General features: G+C 38.4%; 1 protein-coding gene across 2 annotated transcripts in view; it reads right to left on the bottom strand.

The window, feature by feature from the left end:
- Window positions 1-6,337: 6,337 nt before the first annotated feature.
- The window catches only part of SYNPO2 (synaptopodin 2), an 88,057-nt gene continuing 66,801 nt past the window's right edge, over window positions 6,338-27,593 (bottom strand). Inside the window, exons 3-5 of one of the 2 annotated variants that reach the window (XM_009634001.2) lie at window positions 23,955-24,748; window positions 18,408-20,581; window positions 6,338-6,904 (exon numbers count right to left, since the gene is read on the bottom strand). In XM_009634001.2, coding sequence (XP_009632296.2) covers window positions 6,338-6,904; window positions 18,408-20,581; window positions 23,955-24,748 — 3,535 coding nt within the window. Of the gene's footprint in view, window positions 6,905-18,405; window positions 20,582-23,954; window positions 24,749-27,593 lie in introns of both variants that reach the window. The other variant, XM_035889648.1, reaches the window with a different exon arrangement.

Here is a 27,593-nt window from a genome sequence, read left to right as displayed (position 1 = left end):
TGTGTGAGGTGAAATTCATGCCCTGCTGGCATAAGTGGTAAATCAGTAAAGCTCCCATTGGCTTAGCTGGGATCAGAATTTTGCTCCATGTGGTCGAAAGATTTTTGTTGCCTTGTTGTTCTGTTCTTGTTGTTTCTTTGAACTGCATTTTTTTCTCAGGGCATTCTTATTCAGCAGGTAAATTTATCCATTTCTACACTGATCTTTTTATTTTATTTTACTACCACATGGAAAATCTCTTGGACTTTTAAACTGCTAGAGGAAATAAAGAATGGTGGAGAACTCCACAGAAATAGTGAAGAAAATAATTTTGAACTTCCACATAAGACATGAAATTTCTTGGAAACTAGAAAAGTTATCAATTTGTTTGTCATCTTTTTTAAAAAAAGGCACCTGAAACTATTCTTTTGTGCATGCAAATAATTCACAGCAGAGCTTCCATTTAAGCTCTGTGTTCCAATATACCAACTATTTAATAGGCAAGAGATTTGCATTTAACTGTAAATATTAACTCTCTTGAACAGACCTGAAAATCTGGGTAGCTGATGAGCGCCTGATCAAAAATGCTATGTGCCGTTTATGCTTATAAGCTTTTCTGTTAGAAAAAATTATTAGAAGTACCATAGAGTTGAGCATATGCTGACTTTATGTTGATTCTTGTTTTCCTAAAAATACTGATTTTCTGAGACTAAACTCAAGTACATCCATTAATAGCAGAAAGTGATTGATCAAAACTAAGATGGCTTAGAAAATTGTTAATAATATTGAAAAGTGGCAATTGTTTTATAACTGCCATAGTCCTGTGAGGTTTTTAATGCTGCAAAAAGATACCAATGCATCTACTATTCTGATTCTGAATGTTGTAAAGCTGCTTCTTCTCCATTTTTGCCTTGGGCAAATTCTGCTTGTCTACAGTATGCTTAAAATTATTGTTTACAACACACAAAATTATTTTTCCAGCAATTAGCATACCATTCCTTAGGCTTCTTTATAGGGAAAAAATAAGCTGTGAACCTCTGCACTATTTAGACAAAATTATCCTCAGGTTTTGATTTATTTTAAAGATGAAAATAGATCTACGTGTTATTAATAGCTAGGTAGGGGGTTATCAGCACCTTCTTTTCTGTATGTGTGTCACTTCTATTGTAACCTTCCAGCTGTATTTGGACTGTACTGCAGCACAATATGTTCTCCTAGTTCTCCATTAACGTCTGTTAATTAACCATTACCTTTCTTTCTCCAGAAAAAAAAAAAAAAAACACAACAGGTGTGCATGCATACAAACATTCCTGAGGTCATTTTGTTTTGAATATAAAATGCTTGAGTCCTTTTTTTAGGACTGAAAATGTGTGAATAAACACCAAATGTTTTACAGCATATTGAGCGCTGTTTCAGACTCAGCAGCAACACAAGACTTTTTTTTAAAAATCCAATAATATATCCAGTGGGCAATGTAAAAACACTAATGTTCAATTTGAGGAAAACTGGATACTGGCCTGGAAACATCCGCCTTTCTTTCTGGACTTAAAATTACTCATTACATCAAATATTCATTCCACCAGACCCACATTCAGAAATTGAGCAGTCTGCCACACTGTGGTCATTTTAAATACTCTTAAATGTTGATGAATACACCAGAAAATCTAGGGCATTTCAAGAAACCCAAAGTACGTTCTCTGGAGGGTAAAACATCATACAAAACCCATGACTGTTCGCTTCTGTACTAAGATTCTTAATCTGTTGCAAATTACTGAAGAGAGTTATGTTAAACTGTGAATCTGGCTTATGCTTTCTTTATGATATATTTTAGAATTTACCAAAGAATGAAGATGTAACCATGAAAAGGAATAATACTGAGTCTCTTATAGCCTTGTAAACCCTTTGTAGAGCAAAGCTATTAAAATGCTGTTGTCAAGATTTGTCGGTTCCCCAAGTTTTACATGCATCAACATTTTTCTTACATTGGGGGCAAAGTCCTGCTTGCTTTATAAATGCAAAGACTGCTTTGAGATTGATTTCACATAAACAGTGGAAATTTGATCTGGCTTTTCACAGATAGATTATACACGCTGTGCTTATTTCCTTAAGGGCTATTCAAGAGCCTGACTAGTGTAAAGACTGGGTTCACAATTTATTCTCAATATTTATTTCTTCTTTAAATAGTACGTTTTGATTAAGAATAAACAACAAGAGAAAACAGCAGTGCAGCCCTTAGACCTACAGGAACTAAACAGGTTTAGATGCCTGTACGGTAGACAGGTAATTAAAGTAAGTAGGTGTTAGCTGCTGGTTTTTACAGTGGGGATGAAAATGTTCAAATATAAACTGCTCTGACCATATTACTTTACCTGAGTAGATTATGCTTCACTGCATTTCCTTCCTCTGCTTAGTCAGTATGAAAATTAAATTCTACTGATTTGACAAGTTGCCATTTGACCTCATGTTGATTTAAGCTTCTAGAACCTCATATCAGCACGAGGTCACTGAAAGGCAAAGTCAGTGAATCTAAAAATGGTGCAGAAAAAAGAGATTAGGCTTTACTTGGGTTCAGATTATTTAAACAAACAGACAAGAATTTACGGAAAACAAAATTGTTTCTCATCTGGTTGGTCAAATCACTTTATTAAATGATACAATTTACATCTCTGGCATGCACTCTCAAATGAAGTGTCCTTTGCAGTGAACAAAAAGTCTTTGGAAGTGAAAAGCCTTTTATAAAGATAATACAGTCTTTTGCTACTAGGCAGAAATGCAATGTGAATAGATATTTGGTTGTGCTAAAGCAAACCAAAATGAAAACAAATTATGAACAAGAGTTGTGAACATCATCATCTAACATAACTAACATAAAGAAACTAAATTTTCAGTTATATTGTGTATTCAAATACTCTGCATATTAACAGAGACACCTCTGAGGGTGAACACAAAAACAACATATTTAAAATACCAAGAGAATTTTTTCCTCACATTTAGTGAGCAGATCTGTGCATTCAAAAACAAATCTAAGAAATGCTTGCATTAATATATTCAGAACTCACGCACAACCATCACAACTATTTGATAGAAAGATGCTTTGCTAGTGGAGGAATGGGGTGAAGAACAGAAGGTGAAAAATGCCGTGTGGTTCTTCATAAAGCTCTGTATGCATTAATATTTCATTTAGTAGTCTGGGCCTGCTGCTTCCATTGAAATCGGTACATTGTCTTAATCTGGTTTTCACCTGATTTCCTCTGTAAACAAGGCTATGCGATCTGTCTGCGTGCCTGTGTGTTTGTCTGTCCTCCCATTAATAACTTTGAAAATGTTTATTTGTTTCATTTCTATGTGGCAGTAGAATAGATCTCAAAGACAATCCATTGCCCACAGACCTTGTAAAAATAGACAGCTGGGTGGAGGATGGATACACTTACCAGTGTTGCTATTGAGGGAAATGCTGCAGTGTGAACTTGTTCCTTATTAGATATGAGAGAATCCATATGGGAGAGAGAGCTAGTAAATCCTCAGCAAGAGGAAAAAAAAAATCTGTAGCAGATTATGTTAAACACCCAAGTTAATCTATGATAAGATACAAAGCCACATGAAACTCAAGATCAGTAATTCTCATGTTCACAGAAGTACTTAATGATGAATTCCTTCTTGTGAATAGAAGAAAATTGCAAGGCAACACTTCGTTTGTCTTGGGACATTGACAGAAAGTCAGTGATTCTATCTGAAACTCTCGGATTCTGCCATTCTTACACATTAATTGCATATTTGGGGGGGTGAAAGGGGGGTTAGAGCTTGATCCTAGGGTATGTTTTTCTATATTGCTATGTAATCACAGCATTATATCCTTTTTAATATCACTTTGTATCATAACTTTTTTGTAATATCAGAATTTAAAAATACTTTTGGCTATTTTTAATTGCACGTACCTGAAAATTAAGCACGTTTCCCTCTGGTAGATATATGATCTTAGAATTCATAACATTAGTTTCAGTGAGAATTCAGAAGTTAGGCATCTGATTCTGAGAATTAAAATCATTGTATTGGCTAAAAATATGCCTTACTCATTAATCTGGTTTCCAGTTTCACAATGTAAAGGATACAGTTCAAAACAGAAACCTGACTTGACTTGGATACAGGGAATCATTTTATTATGGTAATATGGACCGCAGTTCAGCAAAATATGTAAGCATTATACAATTTGCAGAATGTAGGCCTTCTGTGAGATACACATGCACTAGTATTCATTGAATAGTTAAGGCCTTGATGACTTTGAATTATAAATTTCATTGAAATTAAGTGAAAACTTGACATGTGCCTCCACGGAGATAGGCCTGGATCCAAAGACAAGCCCTTAAGGCTAATGGGACCACCACAGTCCCATTGGTTTTAGTGGGAATATTCCCAGCCATGATAGAAGGGGACATTATAGGACTCTGCAGAGAAAAACGTATTTTTGCCTGTGTGGCAGGAAAATTTACTCTGATTATGTGTGTGTATAATGCTGAGGTGCAAAGCTTACTTTCAGGCATATCATGGCAGCTTTGTTCATGTAACTTTTATAAATCATCTTTTCTTTGCAAATTCATAATTTGTGAAATAGATTTGTAAGATGATATAGCAATATGATCCTAGCTTAAAGTTTTACAACTCCCATGCCTTCATTTCATGCTTGATTAAAAGGATCAGTTGATTTCAAGGAGACTTCTGTTTGACTAGAGAATGACTGCCAACTTATACTAATTAAGGGTATTATTCATGTAGTTATTTGTTCTTATGGGAAGTTCCAGCTCAACTGAGCCCTCTTTCCTTTATACCAATTGTATTTTATAATTGCTATGATGGAAAATTCTTTGCAGAAAGGAATATTTTGTAATACAGTCTTTCTTACTGCATATGTTTTAGTCCTTTCTAGTCTAACCACTTTACTCACAGTTGACAACCTTATTGAAACTAAGGATAGTTAATAGTGCTTCTGCAGTAATTTTAGTTGACTGCTTGACAGATCATTGAGGAATGCTCCACAAAATGAGCGGGATGCAGAGCACTTTGTAAAACTTGGGGTATTCATTTAATGCTTTAACAATGTCTAAACTACCCAATAGCTTGGTATACATATATTTTTAGCCGCATATTTCTATTGTTTAAATAAGCTGTAAATGCAAGATATGTATCACCAGCAAAAATTATTTACCATCTTTTCAGATCCATTAAGATAGTTTAGTTGTAACCAACCGTCCAAATTTTACTACTTATACTAGACTCACACCGTGTAACACATCTCATGAACCCTCTTTCACATACCAATTTCTATGTAGAACAGGTATTGTTCTTGATAAACAACTTATCTGTGTCTTCCAAACTGAGAATACAAATCAAAAGCTTTCTAAACATTGAGCTACCTAGATACTAAGAATAACTGCCCAGCCAGTCAGATTACCAGACACTGTAGCAGTAAATGTTCAGCAAGTAGTGCATTTCACAGAGAAATAAAGGCTGTTCAGCTTCTGACTTATTGATAGTTTATTACAAAAATAACTTGCAATCCAGTTTAAATACACTCTAAGTATTTTCCTCATCCTTTCTGTTGTTCAAGTATCATGGTACTGATCTCTATTAATAACGCCTTTCTTCCTGTTGTGTTCAGATTATTTCAATAATTACAATATGTAAAACTTCATTGAAAGCGTCTTGAAATCAGTCTGAAATGGATGACTGCATAAGACTGCATATATCTACATGTTGTAGGGATTCAGGTACCATGACTACAGATGTATTTTAACTGTTGCCACAGTAAAAATATTCATTGATTTACTTTATTAGCTCATTTGAAAAATGCAGTAAAGAAAACATGTGGCAAATAAGCCAGTGCTTCCAAGTATTCGCACTTCCACTGGAACTTTCCCAGGTCTGGTTATATCTAGTACCTTGGAACTCAGATGTCAAACATACCCAGAAAACCTACAAGATCCTGTAAAATACATCTTGCCTTTAAAATGCCCTTATTTTACTTGTTTTTAACTTAACTGCAAGCACTTGTACTGTCTCCATCTACATCCTTTTTAGATTTTTGTATTGAGCACATCAGTTGCCCCACTTTCATCCACCCCTTGCCCCAAGAAATGTGTATTTTTCTCTTTTGATGAACAGAATAATCTTAGGTTAGTTGTAAAACTCTATTCTAGAGACTGCTCGTCCTGCAGTCATGTGAAAACTCTGCTCCATTCAATTTTACCTCCTCATTTCTTTAGTCCAGAGATCATCAGGCCATCATAAAACTGTCCTTCTCCAACTCAAATCTAAGGCTTGTAAAGCTGGAAGAAGGGGAAAATATGCCAGGCCCTTCAGCTGCTCATGTTGGACGCCTCCATCCCCTTGGCTGTGGATTGTAGTTTGAATCAGCTGTTGACAAGCAATAGTCAGACCTGGAATCCATAGACATTATATCAGGATCTGTTCTGGACCGTTGACTGCAGTAAGCATACTGCAGCTGAGAGCCAGCCTGCGTGGTGGCACTTGGGGCAGACAGGGAGCCTTTGGGGGCTGATACAATACCCGATTGCTTCCCTCCTAATAAGGCTACACTACCACTTGGGGCTGCAGGCTCGTAAGAAACTTTTTGTTTCCATTCTTCTGGTGGCTCAGGAAGTGTTTTCCTGCGAGCAGCTGATACTACATTAGCAGCAATGGATTCCTGCATAGTTTGGGGCCCAAAAGCTTCATCCACTAGGCCAAGAGGAGATCTTGCTGCTGCTTCCCAGGGAGTCAGTCTCTTGGCAGGTCTGTCAGCTGCTGTGTCTGGCTTGCTGAAGTAATCAGGGACAGGCTGAAATATAAGAGGAGAAGTAGGAGACACGGCTCGAGAAATGAATGAAGGAGGTCTCCCAGGAAGCGATAATGAGCGTCCACTGCTTCTTTCCTGGGAAAACAAAATACCAGATACAGTTACAGTTATTAAACAACAAAAAAGGAAGCCCCTTCTCTTCACTTCCAAACTGGAACAACAGACCCTGAAAGCACATGACATCCTGGCAATCCCTTTTTATGTCTATGGGTACTTTTTAATACTTTAATTTAGTGGAAAGAGAGGAGGCAGAGAAAGAACCAGGAACAAAGACTGAGCAAATTGAATTTTTGAGGAAAGTAAATAGACCAAAGACAGGCTTTTACTGAAAAGGTACAATTACATTAGCAGCTGTGCAGCTTTTCCACTACTTAGCTAGTGTGTCTTGTTCTGAAAAGACCATTCTTAATAATGAAAAAGGAAGCCATGTGACAGTTCTGTGTGTGTTTACAAGATTCTTTCTAACATGCAGGCACAGCCTAATTTATTTGATAATAGGCTCTGTCTAGGACATCTGTCCAAGAACATATCTTTAGCAATCTCCTTTTAAGAAAGGTATTTCTTACTCTAAAATTATTAGACTTATCCTAGTTTTCTCTTTTCAGGGCACAAAAGTGAACACAAAAAATTAAAGAGGTTAATGCAATCATTCACTTAATACCCTTACATGACGCTACTTAACCTGGCTTCTTTAAAAGGCAATGCCCTCAGAATTTCAGTACATTCCGACCCATTTATAGGAGCAATCCATTCATATTTGACAAATCCTAATCTTCTTAGTAATGCAGCACTTTGAAACAGAAACTGTGTTCATGAGAAGGTTCTGCTGCATCAGTCATTTGGCAGCACACGAAACAGGTACAGCCTTTTCCCCAAGCCAGACACGTTCTTTGTGCTACACAGACAAATTACATTGTTCTTACCGGGTGGTCTCTATGTATGTGGTTCCAAAACTCTTTGATTTGCACCCATTGATTCATATCCTGAGTTTTAAATGCCTTTAATTCTGAAATCTGGTGTGAAATTCCAGGCTCTTTTGCTAGAAGCTTTGCTAGAATTTCATTCAAACAACATTGGCCTGTGTTATTTTTCCTAATTAGCTTCCAAAACATAAAATACTGTGAGCATGATCTAGATACCAGCCAATAGGTACCTGGTCATATAGACCAGATAGATATATATAGAAGGTCTAGCTTATCTAGCAAAGACTCACATAGCAATGTCATGTTTTATAGGCTTTTCCGCCACAGGATCTTGATGCATTTAGGAAACTTAAAAGACCTCTGCTTCACACAGGCTTTTAAGTTATGTTTTAGTATCAGCCTTGTATATGAGAGATGGAAACTGAGGAAGAGACTACTGATTTCATGATTTTCAGTCAGTTTGGTAATGCTCAGTCTGAATCTCTTTTAAAAAGTGTAGAGTGGCATAGAGGTTATGTAATGAGAGTTTTGACCAGTTTCACAACTAATGCTTTATAACAGGACTATCCTTTCACCTCTTAGCTATGAACAGCTATTCCCACTTTGCAGTTCCAGAGAGGAAACTCCATGACATTATTTATCCTACCCCCACATACTTATGGCAAATTTGCATGAGATTCTACTCCTACCCAGAAAAAAAATACTTCATTTTGGGCAACTTAGCTCAGTTGATTTTTAAGAATTCTCACTTAAACCTTGAGATGATCAAACATTAAAATGGATTAAAGTTTCTCCACATCTTCACCTAATGTGGGGAGCGATTTCTTTTTCTTACTTGGAAAATACGACTGTGCTTTGGGCCAATGAATGGCAGTTAGAGACCAAACCACTGAGAAAATGTTAGGACAAAATAAGTAATACTTGATTTTTATGCCTTTTAATTCTTTCCTTCTTTCAAATTTTTTTAAACATAAAACAAGCACTTCAGATTTTTAAACTGAGCTGCATATAGAAGGGAGACATATTGCTAATCTTAGTAAAGCTTTTTTCATCCCAAGCCATTTGCAATTTAAACTTTATGTAATGAAAAAATAATTTCTCTCTGAAATGCTGCCAGCTCTGGAGTAAATGCTACAGCTATTTTACAATGCTTTAAGAAATTTATAGGAATTTTTAGAACTGGAACCCAATTTATTCTAAGTTTAGATTGTTTATAACTGTGGTATTATTTCAGGTGAGAATAATCTTGTTTTCATCATTGGTATACAAACTAATGAAACAATTGCAGTCAACCATCTTACATAAGCTTTGTGACAAATACTGCTTTTGACAATAAAGTCCTTTTTAGTTGTCAAGTAACGTGAGAAAAGTAATGTATTAGAATTAGGCCTTCACTACTGCAAAATGCCTACATGGAAAAGAAACATAAGAGTGCTGCTAACCTGTCATAAATAAGTTATTCAGTTAGCTCAGTTTGCACCTGTGTAAATTAAAGAAAATCAGTGCTTTCCATTATCATTTAACCTTTATCCATATACGATTATCAAAATACAATACAGTTATGCCTATAAAAACCAAATGCCTGAAACTTTTTTGGCCATAGGGATCTTAGCTTTCCTTGGAATAGACAGTTTATTTCTTGTAAGGAAGAATATTTGCTGCCACCTTCTGGACTTTTATATTATACAGCTTACAGCAAAGTCTTAGAAGATGAAGCCTTGTGACTGAACATTTGAAAGACAAGTGCGAAGTTGGTCCTAGTTTCTGACCTTGCTATTTTGTATGAGCAATGAAAGGGTTTTAAGTTGATATAAAGTAAAGGCTATTTTAAAGGATATTTTTTTCTAAAGTGAAAGAGAATAAATATTAATTATATTGTAATACTTGAAGTTGGTGGCACTATTGTTGCTGAACATATCCAAACTAAAAGATAAATTATCCAGTTCCTTATAATTTTCTTATCACATCTTTCAAACTGATTTTTTCAGTCTTAGCTGTTTGTTTTTTTCTCATTTACTTCACCCCAAATGATCCAACCATTTCAGATACATTTCAACCACATGAACCTATATAGTTTGACCATTTTCAAGAGCCAGAGTAGGGAAAAATGCATGTCAATGACTAAAAAATTCTAGCGTCCTTTTCCTTGAAAAGTGGTACCACTACATGCTTTAGAACTGGTTTGAGACTAACCTTTGTATCTGAAGTGTCTCATATTTCCATGCAAACTTGCCTATGTATATTCAAGCTGAGAGCCTTATATAGGCTCAGTAGGAGGAGCACCTTGCTTTTTACAGCTAGTTTCTGAGAACTCTGTATACAGAGATAACATTCTGTTTCGCCAGAAGGATTTCATTCATTAGTACAGGTCTAAGCTGCTATAGGCTGTGGTGTCTTTGAACACCACACAGGAGAGCAAGGAGACTGTCCTTGTGCTTTCTCTGCCTGTCTAAACTGCAGACTGTGTGCACCCCCACGGGCTGGAGGTCACTGGGGTGTTGCACAGCTCCTGTGCTGGCTGCACAGCTGGGTTTTCATTCACAAAAAAGTAGTGCATGCAGGCATACAGTGCATACCCATGTCTCTTCCCACCATCGGGTCTGGACCTGAGGCTGCACACACTGCTCGGGACTGAGAAGCCCTGCAGAGCACAGCTGCCCCTTGACAGAGCCCCAGACCTCCTGCCTGGGCCCAAGGAATGGAAAATTGACCCGTGTAGCTCACAGTGAGGCTACAATGAGGAAACCAGGATAAAAAAAAAGATGGAGGAATGGGGCGAGGAAGGTACATTTGGGGAAAAGAACCTGTGCCCATTACTGTATATTTTCCTCCAGAGTTCCAGGGAAATTTCTTCCCCAGAGGGATGGAGTTTGTACTTCCACAGTCTCTCTGCTGTCAGAAGACTGTGAAGCCCCATTGGAAACCTGTGTCATCCTCCCAGTGCTGGGAATCAAGGAAGTATGTGGAAACCTTTTCTGAAGAAACTTACAGCCCAGTTTGGTTTGTAAAAGGTATTCTGGTAGCATGGCTAGGACTGGCAGATATATACTACCTGTATATATCTAAAACTGTTTAATTAAACAAAGAAAATTAAACTACAGGCAGATTTTGAAGTTTTCTTGTCACCTGTTTAGGTTCTACTTTTAAGTTACAGGCCTGATGTGGGGAAATTCCCAAGACTCTAGGAAGAAAACTAAGTGTACCCAGATGCCCATGATTTGCTTTTGTTCACAGTATAAATCTGTGTACCAACAACAACCTGCACAGTGAGACTGTAAAAAGTAGCATTCTCACAGAAAAAATCACTAGCAGTTACTGACGCTTTTTGGAAGGAAAAAAAAAAAGGTGGTTTTTTTTCCCAAAACTTTCTTTAAAAAATTGAAAATATTTGTCCATAGGTTGCTACTGTGTGGAAACTTCTGTTTCGAATATAAATGTACTGAATTCTTTGCTTTGCAATCAGTTAAAGCTCGGACTGAAATCAATGGGCGTTGTGCTCCATGACACCCTTTGTAATCCAATGTCTTACAGTGATTGGGAGTGTATTTTATTTCTGTAATGTTCCGCCTTTTCTTCTGCTTATTGTGCATTTCTTAAATCAGTTAAAATCTATTGTTTCAGACATAGACAGAAACATCAAGAGAAACACTCCATCTGTTCAACAGTTTAGTCTTACACCTATTTAGAAATGATTTGGTTACTTTCATAGCAGCTTATCTTTCAATTGCCTGGAATTATGAGGGGACTCTCTGTTTCAACATGCCTATCTTAAAGACATACAAAAGAATCAAGATTTCTTGTTTGAAAATGCTTACTATTGTTATATTGATTACCCCACACAGGAAGCCTTCATCCAGATAGTCAATCTGTAAGCATGGTTCAGTAAGTTATTTTTCTCATAGCCGAGTTTCCTCAGCCTAAGGGGAAATGCAGTTATTATAACATACTAATGCCACATACGTTTGTGCAGGTTTCACGTGCACTGAAATTAAAAACAGTTTGCCAAGATCATTACAAACTGGAATAGATTTTTTCCTTTCAAAACTGCAGAGGATAACAGGAGTCTTGATTAGCATGCGCTATAAAGAAAAAGTCTTTGCTTGCCTTCCTTAAGGAAGCAAGTGTTAAAACCATGGAAATACCATTCTACGGTTAGTCTTAGCTTGGTAAAGGAAGAGTTCAAATCTGCTTCTGTAGAGATACTTCCAACATAGTATTTCACTGAGCTTCAGGATTTTTCCTACTTTTTAAATCATTTGATACAAAACCTGAAGCGCTTCCTGTAGTTAGCAACTGGCCTGAAAAGCACTTGTCAAACATAGCTCTGAAGTTATTCCAACTGTTCCCATATGTAATCGCATGCAAAGGTAATGTTTACTAGAAAGTAAGATCAGTTGTTGTCATGGGTACTATGAAGTTGTGATGGTGGCACCAAGTATGCTATGAAATTATCAGGCTCACATATTTTCCCAAGAAATCTACCAGAAGTAATTCAGAGCTTCTGAATCCATGGGTTTTTGAAGATCTTGTCAAGTTTCTTCTTTGTATAACATTTCTATTTAAAGCTGAATAGACTCATTATAAAATAACACTATGCCAGGCTGTGTAGTTAAGATTTGTACTTCCCATGCTGATCCGCCAAAGCGATCAGTGGAATCCTGGGTGTTTGACTTCAGGCAAAGAAAGTTGCATCATGTTTTGTTAAAAAGCCAAGACTGGAAGAGTGGATGTTTTTAGAACCAATCAATTTTTATTCTTAAATCTACGAAATCTGGAAAAGGATCCTGGAAAAAGAGCAGAAAGGTTTTGCAAGTTGTTAGTTGTGACGAGCGCTGTTGTTCCACTGGTATTTCCCTACCTCATAGTGTCCAGAGGATTCCCCGCAGAGATGCTGGAGCAGCAGAGGATGATGGTAAGGTTGGTCCTTTGTTGAGGTGTCATCCTCGATACTTGATAAACGGTGCCCTTCCCAGATCCCATCATCTGGCGTCAAGTTCTCTTTATAATTGCTTATAATCTTGTATTGTGTACCCCTTAGTACTTTCAAAAACTCTCCTGTATAGGAGCTATCTAGGATAATGTGTTTGTAGGCCTGTTATCTCAGAGCAATAGTCTATTGGTAGGGCCTGCTTTTTTTTAAAGCTCACTTTTTTCTTTTTGCTGCGTATTAGCATTTCGGTTCTTTCACAGTATCTTTTTGTAAATAGCAGAGGAAAAAAATCATGCCCGATGATGTGAGCATTCTGTCATCTAAGAACAGTCGAGAAAATTTCAACAAAAGGCTGGAAAGAGTCAGCCATCTCTGTGCAGAATAATTAAACCCTTCTTGCTGATTGTTTTTTTCTCTGGTACCTTCAGAATCTGATGATCCTCTGACAGGGATTTTATCCTGTGCAGTCTTTGCTTTTTTTCTTGGAGTTTTTTCCCCACTGCTTGGCTCTCTTTAATCCTAGTAGTTTTTTCTCTCAACTACTTAGCACTGCTACTTAACACTCTTTTTTCCTATCTGAACCACACACCAGCCCCTCGCTTCCTGATTTTTGGAGCCTGCTAATACCTCTACCTCTTAGTATGTCTCTACTTCAAATACAAATTTGTGTGAATTCTGAGCATTTGTTTTAGTGTGAATAGTAACAGCACTCTGCCAAAAAGAAAATAAACTCATTGCCACATGATTGCTGTGGAGATAGCAAAATGGGTCACTGCAGTTTTAGGGCTGATTTTGTGTCTTGACTCTTGAATGTCTCATATAAAATGGAATTAGGTGTACAAAATAAAATAAAGTAAAAATAGGTATATAAAATCAGGATCATGGCAAAAAGACTTCAGACAAAATTCAGCTGAAACCTCCTTTTGATGGCTGATCTCAAAATGGCATCAGCTTGATCTCAAAGTGAATTGTCGGTGTGTCTAGGAGAGAATTGGGCATTCCCTGCTGCAAGTCGATATGAGTGTATTATGAAGAGAGTTGGGCTTGTTCAGTCTAGAGAAAAGAAGGCTGCGGGGAGACCTGATTGCGGCCTTTCAGTACCTAAAGGGGGCCTATAGGAAAGATGGGGAAAACCTTTTTAGTAGGGCCAGCTGCGTTAGGACAAGGGGTAATGGTTTTAAACTAAATCGGGGTAGGTTTAGGCTAGATATAAGGAAAAAATTCTTTACAATGAGGGTGGTAAACCACTGGAACAGGTTGCCCAGAGAGGTAGTGGAGGCCCCATCCCTGGAAACATTCAAGGCCAGGTTGGATGGGGCTCTGAGCAACCTGATCTAGTTGGCGGTGTCCCTGCTGACTGCAGGGGGGTTGGACTCGATGACCTCTAGTGGTCCCTTCCAACCCAAAACATTCTATGATTCTATGATTCTAAGTCCCACGCCATCAGCCAGGTGCTTTTGGAACTGAGCAGCTTATTGTCACTGGATATTGTCACATGTCTTAAGACAAAATTATTTCTTCTACAAGTGAGCAGAAAGCAAAAGAATGAGGCTTACTTGTAAGAGATGGTAATGTTTACTCTGTAAATGTTCCTACAGAGAGAAGATTCATGGTAATATCTTTCTGTTTGTTTCATAACATGTTATCTTTTACTGAGCAGGAACATGGTTAGAGTGGTTCCGAGAGAAGTGGGGAGAAATTATGTTCTTTGGTCAAGAAATAAATTTTATCTTTTATTTTTGCAACAGAAATTTTAATTTTTCTGTCTAAAAACTACTCATCTCCGAAACAAAACTTTTCAATTCAGGTTTTATAATAAGAGGTTTATAACTAAATCAGAAACTGAAAGTACAGAAACCCTTAATTGAGGTAGCTGTTTCATGAAAAGGCTGTCTAGAATGTGAGATCCAAACTGGTGCAGTATAATACCTCCCGTATGTGCTATAATTAAATGTGCTAAAAACAACAAAAACCACTTAAATTCCTCTTTTAATGTGAACATACCAGACATAGTATTACTCGGGGTGGCCTAAAATTCGCTGTTAAATATGCTTACATAGTAAACATAACAATTGCATCTTGGTAGCCTTGTCATATTAAAATAGTTCTAACAGCTTTTTCAGAAAAACATTTCCAAAAACTCACTGTCCTTTCAAAGTGAAATTTCAGGCTGCTCCTCTCTACACAAACCATTCATTTTCTTGACATCTCAGCTATGTTTGACATCATTAGCTTTTAATTTGGACCCATGACAATGAACAGCTCAACGTTCCTCTAAATATCTGATTCACAAGAGATGACAGTTTGGGTATAACTGTTACTTTAAGTAGGCCAGTCTTCTGAAATATTAATAAGAATTACAGACTTACCTGATCAGTAAAAAGACTCTTGAAGCCAAGTTGGATCCAAGCACTATGCATGTAGAATGGTGTGTATATATGAAATTGAATTCTGAGTTGGACTTTGAATGAGATTTCCAAAAGATCTTAGCTGTGTTAAGAGGACTAGTGTTGCTGGGGCTTTTGCTTTTAACTCTTATTGGTGCTTTAAAAAATATTTCTATCATTGCTATAGATCATATGAAATACTTGTATTTGAATAACAGCAAAAAATCCAAATGTGATCAAATCCAAGTTTTTAGCATAGGTGCACTTCCTTTTCTTTTGGACAAGGTAAAGAGAAGATAGGCCAATGGCTACATTTTATATTGCTATCACAGAAGGTGACTTTTTGCTTATTGCTGTAAACATGCATATGATTTAGTTGACTTCCTAAGTGAACTTTTGGGTTGTGCTGAAAATGAAAGAAATAGAAAAATGATTTTAAAGATGACAATTATGCATTTCTGTTGTTCAAGTGAATTTAGTTCTAGACAGATGACTCAGGAAACGGAAATGTCCTGTTTCAGTCCAGCTCTCCTCTAGCTCCTATTAACTTGACTTCTGTCTTTCTGGAGAGCTGATTTCCTTTGGATGAGAATATATCCCAGCTTTACCTCTTGTTTCTTCTGCTGATAATTAGAATAATAATGCTTATTATTTTTTTACTTGGAAAGTGGTATGCCATGTAGGCATATATAAACCTAGAAGTTAGATTTCAGTAATTCACATATTTCACACAGGATACTCAGTAGCTGGTGATGAATTCCAAGAGTGACTGACCTGACCCTGATATGAACTGGTGGCCGTGCTGTGTAAGCTGCCATATCTTGTTAATAGCCACATGCATCAACATCAACATTTTTGGTACAAAACTGCTAAAAATCTCTTCATTAAGGAAATATATTCTTGGGGTGGTAGGGTGAAGAAGTATAGAAGTGTTGGTTATAATTTACAGATGTATTTTACAGGAAAGGACTGTAAGTAAAAACATGTAAGGCAATATGAGGATGATTGGATTTCTGTGTATCTCTCTAGCAGCACTACTTATCTTTGGTAGGGTGTCTTTATTCCAAGTAGATACTAGTATCTTAAACTCCTACTTAAAATAGTATATGTAACTTCAGATAATTACTAGAGGGGAAGGAAGGAGGGAGAGAACAGAAGGGGAAAGGGAAGGGGAAAAAGATGGGAAAGGGGAAAGGAAGGAGAGGGAAGGGGGTGGGAAAGGAGATTTCAAATTAATAAGATAGCATAGAAAATAGATTTCCCCTAAAATATACTGTCAGTCTGTACATGTAAATGAAACAAAAAACATAGCAACCAAACCAAAGGAAAAAAAACCCAAACAGGCAGAGAGGAAAGGGACAAGTTTAATGATAGAAGAAAAATACAGATCTTGACAGTGGAAAACAGATAGAAGGGAGATCTCCAAAGGATTAAAATATTGCTACTTTCTATTTCCAGGTAAATGCAGTGTAGTTCTTTCTTGAGTTTTCCAAACTTTTTTTTTTCCCAAAATTTCCTATCATTATCCTGAATTTTAAGAGGGAGATGGATTACTTGGACGTTTTCTTTTAATGCAGTCAGTATCCCAATCCAAAATTTAAAGGGGAGAGGAAGATTTTGGAGGTCCAAAATTCAAAGGGGTGATTTTTATTGGCTTGATTGGACTTTGATTCCAGTCTCTTTTCTGCATGTACAACCAAATGCATTCTTCTTAAGTCTGATTGCAGTTTGAGTTACCATCATGGGACTAAACTAAGGAGATTTTGTTCATGCTGGGGAATGTTTTCTTCATCAAGATAGATAGTTCTACTAAAACCCCTGTGATATAAACGATCCATAATCTGCTCTGTAGCTAGCTGGATGGCAGTTTAAACAAATATATCAACAGATTCTGCCACCTTTATTCACAGAGTGATTCTTCAATCTTTAGTTTCACACTTGGGATGGATTTTGATATCCTTAGTTTTGTGAAACACCACCTTGTTTCAGACCTGGAACCACTGTTATTAACAGGCCTGCTTACTGAAGAACATGCTGAACTATTCCAATATAGCTCCTTGATTTCAGTCAGACTGTGTATTCACTGCAGTATTATACAGTAGGTTTCAAGACCACAGACTCTTAAGAATTTTCTACAGTAGCAGTATTTCAATACTTAGTCCCCCATAGGACAAGTAAAAGGTGAAAATATAAGAGCAGAGTAAAAAGATTTAAAGTAGGAAGAAGCACTGTAAAGCCCCAAGTGAAAAAACCAAAATGTGTATGAGAGACCAATAAGAAGAATTGGTCATAGTTACGATTTACTGTTAAGTGCTAATTTCTGTGGCATGTACTACTCTGGTTGCAAGAATCAGTACCCCTGAATATATGTATCCCTTCAGTTCTCAATCACTGTGCTTTCACAAGAAACTATCGCATTACATTGCAGCTGCAAAACCCAGCTCACCTCTGACTGTTCAATAATTTTGGTTTACTGGCTTCTACCTTACTTGCTGGATTCAAGGCAAACTTTGGCTAAAAATATGTCTGCAATGGGGACATCAAATTTCCCCAAAATGGGAAATCTTTAACAATTTTTCCAGCTGTCTTTCCACCTCTTTTAGTCTTCAGAACACTCCAGCATCTCTTATAGGACATTCTCTGTGAAATCACAGAGGCAATTCATGATTTTGGATCACAGCTGATCCACATACGTAGCTTACAAACTAAGCCCCTGGCCGATCAACCAGATTCCTGTGGAAGGACCTTTGAGCCAGGACAGATTCTGACTGAATTCAGTGGGACTCTGTGCAGGCCAAAGGTCTATCCAGTTATATTCTGCTAGTGATCAGTCAGAGTCTAATACTGTATCTATTTTATGCTATGTTAGTAATACATATTACTATCAATATCATTTAATAAGGCACTTCTTTAAAAAAAAAGTCCTCAAATCCCTAGGTCATTAGAACAGAGTTGGGGAGGGAAGCAGAAAGAAAGCTCTTCTCTATTAATATGACATACCATACTGTTGTTTTTGCTGTAGTAGTCCTAAAGCAAAAACCTAGTGTCCTGCTTACTTAGTACAATGGTATCTATTAATTTCAGGATGTTATGTGTATAAAGCATCTGATAATATGCATAAATGTGCTAAAATTTGTATCTATTTCGATTCCTTAAAAAAGTTCAAATATTTTGGACCCAGATTTGAGGTGATACATCTGATGTTATTAAGCAAGCTAAGAAATACTATTGGCACTGTTTCTGTGCCAGGTTACCACTGCAAACAATTGATTGCAAGCAAAATGGACACTAAGTTTCAGCTACAAGGTTTACTCTTCAATAACTGATGGCTTCCACACCTGTGCAGTGACGCCAGCTTTCTTTGCTGAAAATTTTGGCCTTGGAGCAGTAAACAAAGAAGATGTGATGGTTTCTGGCTTAGAAAATGCAGAGTAGCCTGCAGGTGAATATGATTCATTTACTGGGATAGAGGCATTTGACTGGAACGAAGGTTGTGAACTGTAGGCTGGCACGGAGTACACTGAAGATGCCCGGGTGTTAGTAGGAGAGCCAGCACTAGGTGGTCTTAAAGGTAGAGCTTGCTTTGAAGTGGACAACTTCGATGTCTGCTTAATAGCAAAGCTTTCCTTAGTACTAGGAGGTTGAAAGGTAAATAAAGATGCATCGAGTTGATAAGGTTGATGTTTCATAATATCCAAAGCATTGAGACCTTTCTTAGGTTTTCTTTTTGTATTTTTGGTAGCACCAGTGGACTTAGAGGAGGGCTTGGTAGCAGCAGGAGGATAAGATGGGCAGTGGATGGGATTATAAGCGACAGGTGGAGGTGCTCGGACATTAGAGGAATATTTCCAAGAAGCTGGTAAAGATGGAGTTGGAGATGAGGCTCGTGCCATGTTTGCCTGCACAGTCTCTGAATCTACCACATACTTCTCCATTCGAGAGTGCCTTCTGGCAAATAACTGTGCTCCTTTTCCGCTCATAGCTGGTGGCATCTCAAAGGGTGGCTTTGTTCCTCCAGCAGTTGGTGTGACTGGTGTTGTCTTGGGTGTGTGGTTTGGACTCGCTAGGGTTGCCTGAGGCCCTTTGAAAGGACCAGCGAGGTTGAGAGTACTTGGGGGATGAACAGGAGAATGAGGATACTGTGGAGATTTGAGTGGTGCAGGATATGCTGCCTGAGGTGAGGCTGGTGCTGGGAAAGAAGGAGCCTTGTTAGAAGCCACAGCTGGAGGTGACCAAACTGGTGAAACTGGAGTACCAGCAGTAGGAGAGACCTTGACTGAAGGCTTTGGAGCAACAGGAGGAGGGCCCTTTTGTTTAGACGCTTGAGTCTGCATGAAATTGCAAGCTTCTGCTCCCAAACTGAGGTAGTCTTCTTCAGGTCCTGACTCAAAACCAGCTCCGGTACCTTTTTTGCCCTCTGCATTGTGTACAAGGGACAACAGGGCAGGATTAGGACTTACTTTGGGCGGTTCTTTGAAAGTGAACATAGGTTTTGAAGTGCTTCTTCTCTTTGCCTCTTGCAGTATCCCAGTTCTTTTGGCTGGCACTGCGATCCTTTCATCTCTGGATGCTATGTGCTCGGTGGGTGACCACACAGCTGGGGCAGCTCTGCTGGCTGCAGGAGCCGAAACAGGTCTGTATAAAGCCTCAGGTGGTGGGCTAATAGAGCAGTAAGGAGGTGGTGCTGGTACATCTGAAAGAGGACTAGTGGCATTTCTGGTGGGTGAAAATGGTGCAGCTGCTCGGTTTTGAACCCCAGAAGGGAACGGTTTAGCTGTTTTATTCAAAGACGCTGCTTTATGAGCTTCAGAGGACTGAAAAGAGAGGTTTGTGTCTGGTGCTAAGCCAAAGCCATTTTGTTGTACCATTTTGCTATGACTCTGGCTCATGTCTGTGTAGCTTTTGCTCACAAAGGTCTGCTGCCTTGACGTTTCTTCCTCTTTTGTTTGATAGACTGAAGAGCTTACTTTCTGAAAGTTCTCTGACATGGTGGCTTCCCTTCGTTCCTCTGTATGCACTGTGCGTGCCTTCATCTCCTCTTGCTCAGCTGTAATCTGATCCATCCTCTGCCGTCTCTTGGCAAACATGAGGGCTCCTTTACCTGTGCTCTCTGGAAGCGTCTGCATCTCGTCTCCACTTTTTGTCTTCTTTTCAACTTCAAGTAGACCACTGTCCCAGTCAAATGTCACAATCTTACCGTCGTTGTCAACGTCAGAGAAGAAATCTTCATCTATTTCTGACTCGCTAGTTGCAAGCAAACTCACTTCAAAAGCGTTTTCTTTGTCCCCCTCTTCACCTTCACCTTCTTCACCCTCGTCTTCGTCACGTTCTAACTCTCCGGTACCGTAGCTAACTAAAGTATATTTCCTTGCCCTTTGACGACGCTTCTTGAACATCAACACCCCCTTGGAATTGGGATTGGGAGCTGCTGTCAGCAGCAATGCAATACTTTTACATTTAGATTTGGCTTCTTTGACCTGCTTCTCTGACAGACTCTCACTTCGCCGGAGCCCTATGGAAAGAATTGCGCATTTAGTTGCATGCAGCCAAAAAAAAAATACAAGGAGAGTAATAACAAATAGTTCTGCACTTTTCTATACTGAAATTTACCCACTGTCCCTTTCCCCTATATTAAAGCATGTATTTTCTTTTGTATGGAGAGGTCATTCCCATTGCATGGAGCTTTTCCCACAATACCAACTGCGCTGTAAATTCTATACCCAGCATTCCTTAGAGGCACACCCATGCAAGTTCAAAGGCTACATCACTTTCTTTAGGACTTTCTTAGTTCAACAGGAATGGTACCTGTATCTTTATTTATAGTGTTCTTAATTTTTATTCCTGTAAGCAGTCTCAGCAGCAACAGGCAGATGATATTTTCTCATTTATTCAGTTTCTATGGTCTGGTATTTACCAAGTGTTTGACCACAGTTCCTAGGCTCACAGCCCACATTCCCAGCCAGCCAGGCCCATGACTGCTTAACATCTGAGACCAAATGAAACTGAGTGTATTCTGTCTGACGGTGGCAGCAGCTTCTGCCATTTATGTGTTTATTTTACTCGTATGCATTATAAAATGTGTATTGTTGATAAAAGTTGGTATGCTTCTATGTATTAGCTATTTAAAAGGAAGTATACATCCAAAAAGGCAGACACAGAAATCATTAGCATTAACTTTCAGCCCCTTGGAAGGCATGGGAGTTTGGCCATGGTACACAATGAAAGCATGTATCATTCTTTTAACAAGCATTACTTGCCTGAAACATAATCCAAAATTGTGTAGGATGTAGCAGCTCCAGAATATTTATTTTGAAAATGTGGTAAGAATGAATACACATTTAAGAACTGAATGGAGGAGGCTCAGCTAACTTCTCAAGAGTATTCCCTAGCATATGTCAATAATACGTATTTCCTAAAGCATAAATTCTTGGTTTTCATCAAGTCGTGGAACAGGCATAGATGCAGCTGTAAAGCTGGTAGATGCACTGTATGTCAACACGACTGCTTCCTTGTTATGTGTCATGGAGCATGTGCCTCGTGGGGCAACACTAGCCAGGTGGGGTTCCTGTTTCTTTCCCTTCCTTATATTCTACAACCACATCTCATGAATGACAGCCTCAATAGCTTCTCTATTGAAAAAAGCTAGAATTTAAAGCTGTTTCTGCTTAAGTCAGTGGTCCCCTTCCACTTAATTTCAAAAACAAAAAGTGTGCCTCTGATATATGAAAATAGAACAGTAAATTATTTAGTATCTTTTGCTAGTGTGCATAAAGCAAACTCATTTAAAAAAGCCATGTGATGTATCTTCTATTAATGATCCTTTAGCCATGTCAGTAGATGGAGTCTGATACTTCTCCTATTAAAGACAATTGGAGTTTTGCCATTATGCCAGATGACAGCATGGCTGGACCAATGGTTCTCGCAAGAACCTATAAAAGAGAAGAGCATGGCACCCAAACCAGCAATTTGTAATATTTTATTCTGAGAGGGCCAAATCATAAAATCCTTGGCTTAGTCCTTCAACAATACAAATGCTTACAATAGTCACTGAAGACATTTTCCAAAAGTATGGGCTTTAGTGCTAGAGTGCCTCTGCGAACAGAAATGGTCGCCCTTCAGCATGTAAGTGCTACTCTTTCAAATAAGCTACTTGCATCAGCAGTGAGTGTTTTTCTAGGAAGGGGGTTCAGAAGGGACACAGTTCTGTGGAAAGAAAAAATTGAAACTTTTGATTTTGTTAGTGTGGTTTTTTTCTTAATTCATCTGAATAGTTACTTAATCAATAGTTTCAAAACATGGCAGAAGAAATGTTACCTGCCCTGGTAAATATGATCTGGTTACTATTTACAGAGAAAATTTCTGCTAAAGAGATCAAACGCCTGTAATAAATGTTATTCTCTAGTTTAGACTTAAATGCTGCTTTATAACTTCTAATTTTACAAAAAACATGCATAGTATTTGCTGCACACGGATTATTCCCCTGTGCTTGGAAATGTATTTGTTCTCATGTGTAGATAGTATTTTACAAATAATAATAATAAAAGCAAACATTTGTATAGATTAAATCAGTGCTTCCTTGGAATAATGACCTTCCACTAGGTTAGAAAGGATTGAGATTGTCATAGTTGAGATGGGAAAAGGACAGAATCTATGTCCTACTTTGAAAGCAGAGTTTATCATGTAACATATAGTTCATTCTGTGTACTTTTGCCTTATTGGAGGGGCACTGCAAGTAATTCTCTAAGAAAGACAGGCACAGTCTCACAGCTGGTTCTAACTTCGCAGCCAAAATGTAAAGCATGTGCACTTTTCTTTTATGCCTCAATGAATATGCCAAAAATATGTGGATTGCATGCAGACACTTAGGCATAAGTAACTGCTTAATCCACTTGCCAATAAGATACAAATGGTTATCATGCTAAAAATATGCTTACAGAGGAATTAGCAGTGGGTTAGCAGACTAATTCCAACACTGCATGTGAAATAGCTTGTTGCTACAGTATATCACCGCACACGTTCAAGCACCTTTGACATACTGCTACTAAATCCCCAGACAGGATTCTTAACATTGTTGGGAAAGAGCAAGCAACCAACAGAAAGGTCCCAGATGAATAAAATAATAAATAAAAAATAGATAAATTAAAAAAAAAAAGTCGTATCTACACTCAATTAGTATTGGATCCAGTTGCAAGTTTACTTTCATGTAAACTTCTTGGACACATTTTGAAGCTGACCTCTGGGTATGGGAACCCAAAGAAATAGCATGTTCTCTTTACAGTCTGGAGAAGACTGACAAAACTGAAAGGATCATGTAACAGTTATACACATGCTAGTGTCTGTCAAAATCTCTTCTGCAGGGAACATCAAGCTTTTCTACTAGCCCTTTTTATTAACTTTTAAGAGCAGTGGCATGGCTTTGATTTTAGATGATGCAAATGACAACATAAAGTTTTTGCTATAAAAGCAGAAATCCACAGGATTCACTTAGACATGTGCAAGCAACTTGCTTTTTTTGTTAATTTTCTACAGATTGCCTCTGAATATACATTAGAAGACCAGTGGAATTCAGCCCTTTTTGGAGATGTAAGTATTTTTAGTTGGACAAAGTAATGAATTAATTTCAAAGTGCTAAGCAAAGTTATTCATCACAGTTAAGGCATGGGTATACTCTTGGCTCATCACCAGGAGCATTGTATTACCTTGAAAAATATATAAAGCAAGAACAGAAACATCAGTTAAAAGAAAAAGACAGAGGGAAAGTTAGAAAACTGCAGAAAAAAAATGCTTTTTTTTTTATTTTCTAATGCAGTCTAAATTCTGAAATTATGTTTAAAGTTACAAAAGAGACCCTCAGGCAGTGCAAATGATTAGTGGGACATACTTACTTGCGTGCCTCGCCCTGTGCTTGAGAGGTCTGTGATCCCTTTCCGAGTGCTGGTCGTCTTCTCCCTGCTCTGTGCCTTCTGATGAAATTGCAAAGGAGAGGAGGGAAGGAGGTGCTTCTGACTGCCCTCCTTCCTCTTGAGTATCAACACACCCCTTTTCAGCTGGAGACCTGGGTGCTTCCTTCTCCCTGTCTGAACAGTCTAGGATCACCTCCACCCTGGGGGGAGATGGAGCTGCACCTTGGGTCCTCTTGACCTCTTTGCCACTAGAAAACTGGACTACTTTGCTTGACCATTGGATGTTGCCCTCTTTCACAGCCAGGGGAATTGTGATTACAGGGCTAGTTCCATCTTGTTGTACACTGGGTCCTCTTCCTGAAGGGATGCATTTTTCTGCCCCTAAGAGAGTCACAGCGGGAGCATTGGTGCCCTTGTGCGCGTCATTTGAGAGGGACAACTGCAGCTCAACCATAGTACCTGGCCTTCTTTCTTCTGTCTTCCCTCTGAAAGCAGCCTCATCTGTCACGAGCACTTTGGATGTGCCTATCACTTTAGGGGTAATTCTGTGGCTTTGTGTGGTCTCTTGTGTCATTTCAGAAAAGTGTATGTTGCTTTCTCCTGCTCCCTGGTGAGTCTCAGTATATATCTCTGTGATGCATAAATCTCCATGGGGTACCTCTTTCGCTGTGTTAATTTGCAGCGTAGTACTCTCCCTATAGTCCTCATTTTTTATGTTATCATGCTTTCCATTTTCTCTTTCAGCACTCAAGGTTTCATTTATTCCATTGGAGGATCTGCACATACATAAACAAGTAATTCAAGAAATTAAGCTGCTGTAAGCACAGCAATTGTAAGTACAGTTACAAAAGCAATTTCTGTATAGTATTTTCGCCCCTATATTAATTGTGGTACCTGCTAGCAGGTCCATTTAAGTAGAATAATTCTCCCAGAATGTAGAGGTCTTAAGTTGAAGCATCTTTGTATCTACTACCATCCTTCTGCAACGTTGAATTATATCAATCCTAACATCAGTATGCGTTCACAGACACATTTGTGTTACAGTGTTTCCAGACAAATGCTGCTGAGACTTCTGGGACAATACTTCTTCACATTTCACATGTGCATAAGAAAATTAACTTCGCATGACACCAGAAAAGTGGTTAATTTTTGGCTCTGTGGCTATTAGTGCAACTGTTTTAGGCACCATCCTCACATGTAGTTCTTGTCCCAAATAGTTTACTCTCTAAGGAATACATAAGTATGGGATGAGGATCAGAGGGAGAGGAATGAATACTCAAAATACACATTCAAAGAATTCCTGTGAGGATCATCATCCCTATATATCATGGAATAATTAAAACATTCTGGGCCTATTCCAGCGATCCAGTGAAAAGAGTAGTGAAGCCATACAATATTTCCTAGTTATTAAGAAATACATATTTCTAACTGGAAAATATTACTTTGACTTCCTGAAGCCTACTGTATACTTCTGTGTAGCTCCCTTTTTTAAACCATTAATTCCCCTGGCCCAGTTAGGCTGTTTTACTGGTGTTAGGACTCTTAGCGTACTCTCTAGCTTCTTTCACTACTCTGGGCCATACTGACTACTATTAATCTGAGAAGCAACCTTTTTTATACAGCAAGACTGCAGCATGTTATTAAGGTTTTCTGTTGACTAGAAGGTAGCAAAGCACTTTTTCAAGTGACGGAAGCGGTAGGTACCCTCAGTAAAGTATTAATATCAAGTATTATGGAGATTTCTGAACTCAAAAGCGGGTCCCAGGTATTCTGAAACTTTGGAACCCCCTGCAAAGAAAGGCTGAAAGCAGCAAAAAAAGAAATAAATCTGTCAGTGCGCTGAAAAAACTTCAATATCACTTGCTTTTCCAGCCATGCAGCATACTGTTTGTACCCATCTGGGTCTGCCTCAAATAGCACAAAATGTGTAACATCCATTAAACCACATACAGAGCTCCATAAAGGTCAGACAGATTTTAATTTAGGGAGCTCCTTGTGAGTGCTGCTGGATTCCATCATGTTATGCTATTTGGATGATCAATTGTACTGCTCTTAAGTACAGATACATTACACAAATCTGTAAACATTTCCCTGTAAGATATGAGACTGGGGGTGGGGCCAGCTAAATGTTAGCCTTTATTGGTAGCTGAATGATTGTGTGCATGTGTGAGAAAGATTTCCACCTTAAAAGGCCCTTGATACTTATGGGTATACTTCTACTCGACATAGACATAAATGTGTATCCATGTGTCAAGAGGCAGAATACTGCATCTGATCTCTTTTTTCTCATGTAATATTCTGTTTTGTAAAATTATTATTTTTGTTTCAGGTCTTTCCAACTCACTGCAGGAACAATACCCCTGGTGTAATTCCAGGAAGGAAGCAGAACTCACGGAGTCAGCATGGCAGGGTTTGTCTCAGAGTCATGTTTTACTCCCTACATGGTCCATTTCATTTTGGTATGCATTAGCACACTCCCTACTTCTCCCTAGAAATTTTCTTTCTACACTCAGCAGTAGCCCAAGAGTTGCTAATACTGATGTGAAAAGGGCAGGCTAATGTTTCTGTTTCTGTCCCCACTCTCAATGTTTCCCGGATACATCTGTTCAGCATTTGTCGGGAAGGTCAGTAAGATGCTTCCCCACATGGCATCTGGAGAGTGCCTGCCGTGCAGGGTGTCTCTTTCCTCTGATTCTGTAAACCAAAGATTTTGTGGGCACTGCTGGTCAGTAACTGACTGTGGTTTACAGGGGATTGGGAAAACTTTCTGTAGACATCAAAGGCCAAGTAGCATTTTAAAAACTACTTTAGAAACCTAATTTTCCTCCCAGTAAATTTAATAAGAGCAGAATTAGGCCAACAATGAATGCTTATGAAAATCTCAGCCTTCATGCAAATAGTTCCGGAAGAGTCAGAAGCTTCCCAAGGACAAATACTCTTCCCTGCCAGCGAAAGGTGCTTGGACATAGAGATCACCATTTGAACACCACTTTAATTAGGCATTATTCTTTCCTCATGATGTCCAGCTTTTTCTTGAGATGGCTGCTGACAAGTGGCTACTCAGAAAAGGAAGGATTTGCTTCTCATTGCTCTCAGAGGACGCTAAGACACTTCCTGAAAAATCCTTCTAAGTGTTTCAGTTTATTCTCTCATACCCTGGAAGATACTGACAGTAGGGGCTGGGAGTTGGGGGAGATGAGCTGATGAGAAGAAATTCAAAGATTCTCACAGTGAATTCCTTTAGAACATTTTAGTCACTTTCAGAGTGTTGAGCAACTGCAATTTTCTTAACATTTCTAACAGACAGTTTCATTCCATTAAACACTGGATTATGTGGTCTAAACACTCTGTTTTGTTTCTGATTTTCAGGACATGTCTTGCTGTTCACCACACATTCAAGCAGTGGCAATTGCAGTGAATGGAAGATGTGCTGTCACTTTCAGCTGGAGCATACTGTGGCCTTCAGACCAGCTGAAATATCAGTTATAGAGCAGCAACAGGCAGGAGTGAAGGCATATGAAGCTATTTCTACGGCTGCAAAGAAGACAGCTGGTCAGCCACAAATACCATTTTTACAAGTGCAGTTCCAGTAGCCATGTTATGAATTAAAAACCTAAGAAT

The sequence above is a fragment of the Egretta garzetta genome, unplaced genomic scaffold, assembly GCF_000687185.1.
Source record: "Egretta garzetta isolate BGI_Z169 unplaced genomic scaffold, ASM68718v1 scaffold342, whole genome shotgun sequence".
Classification (NCBI taxonomy): domain Eukaryota; kingdom Metazoa; phylum Chordata; class Aves; order Pelecaniformes; family Ardeidae; genus Egretta; species Egretta garzetta.
This window is presented reverse-complemented; position numbering and strand designations above follow the sequence as displayed.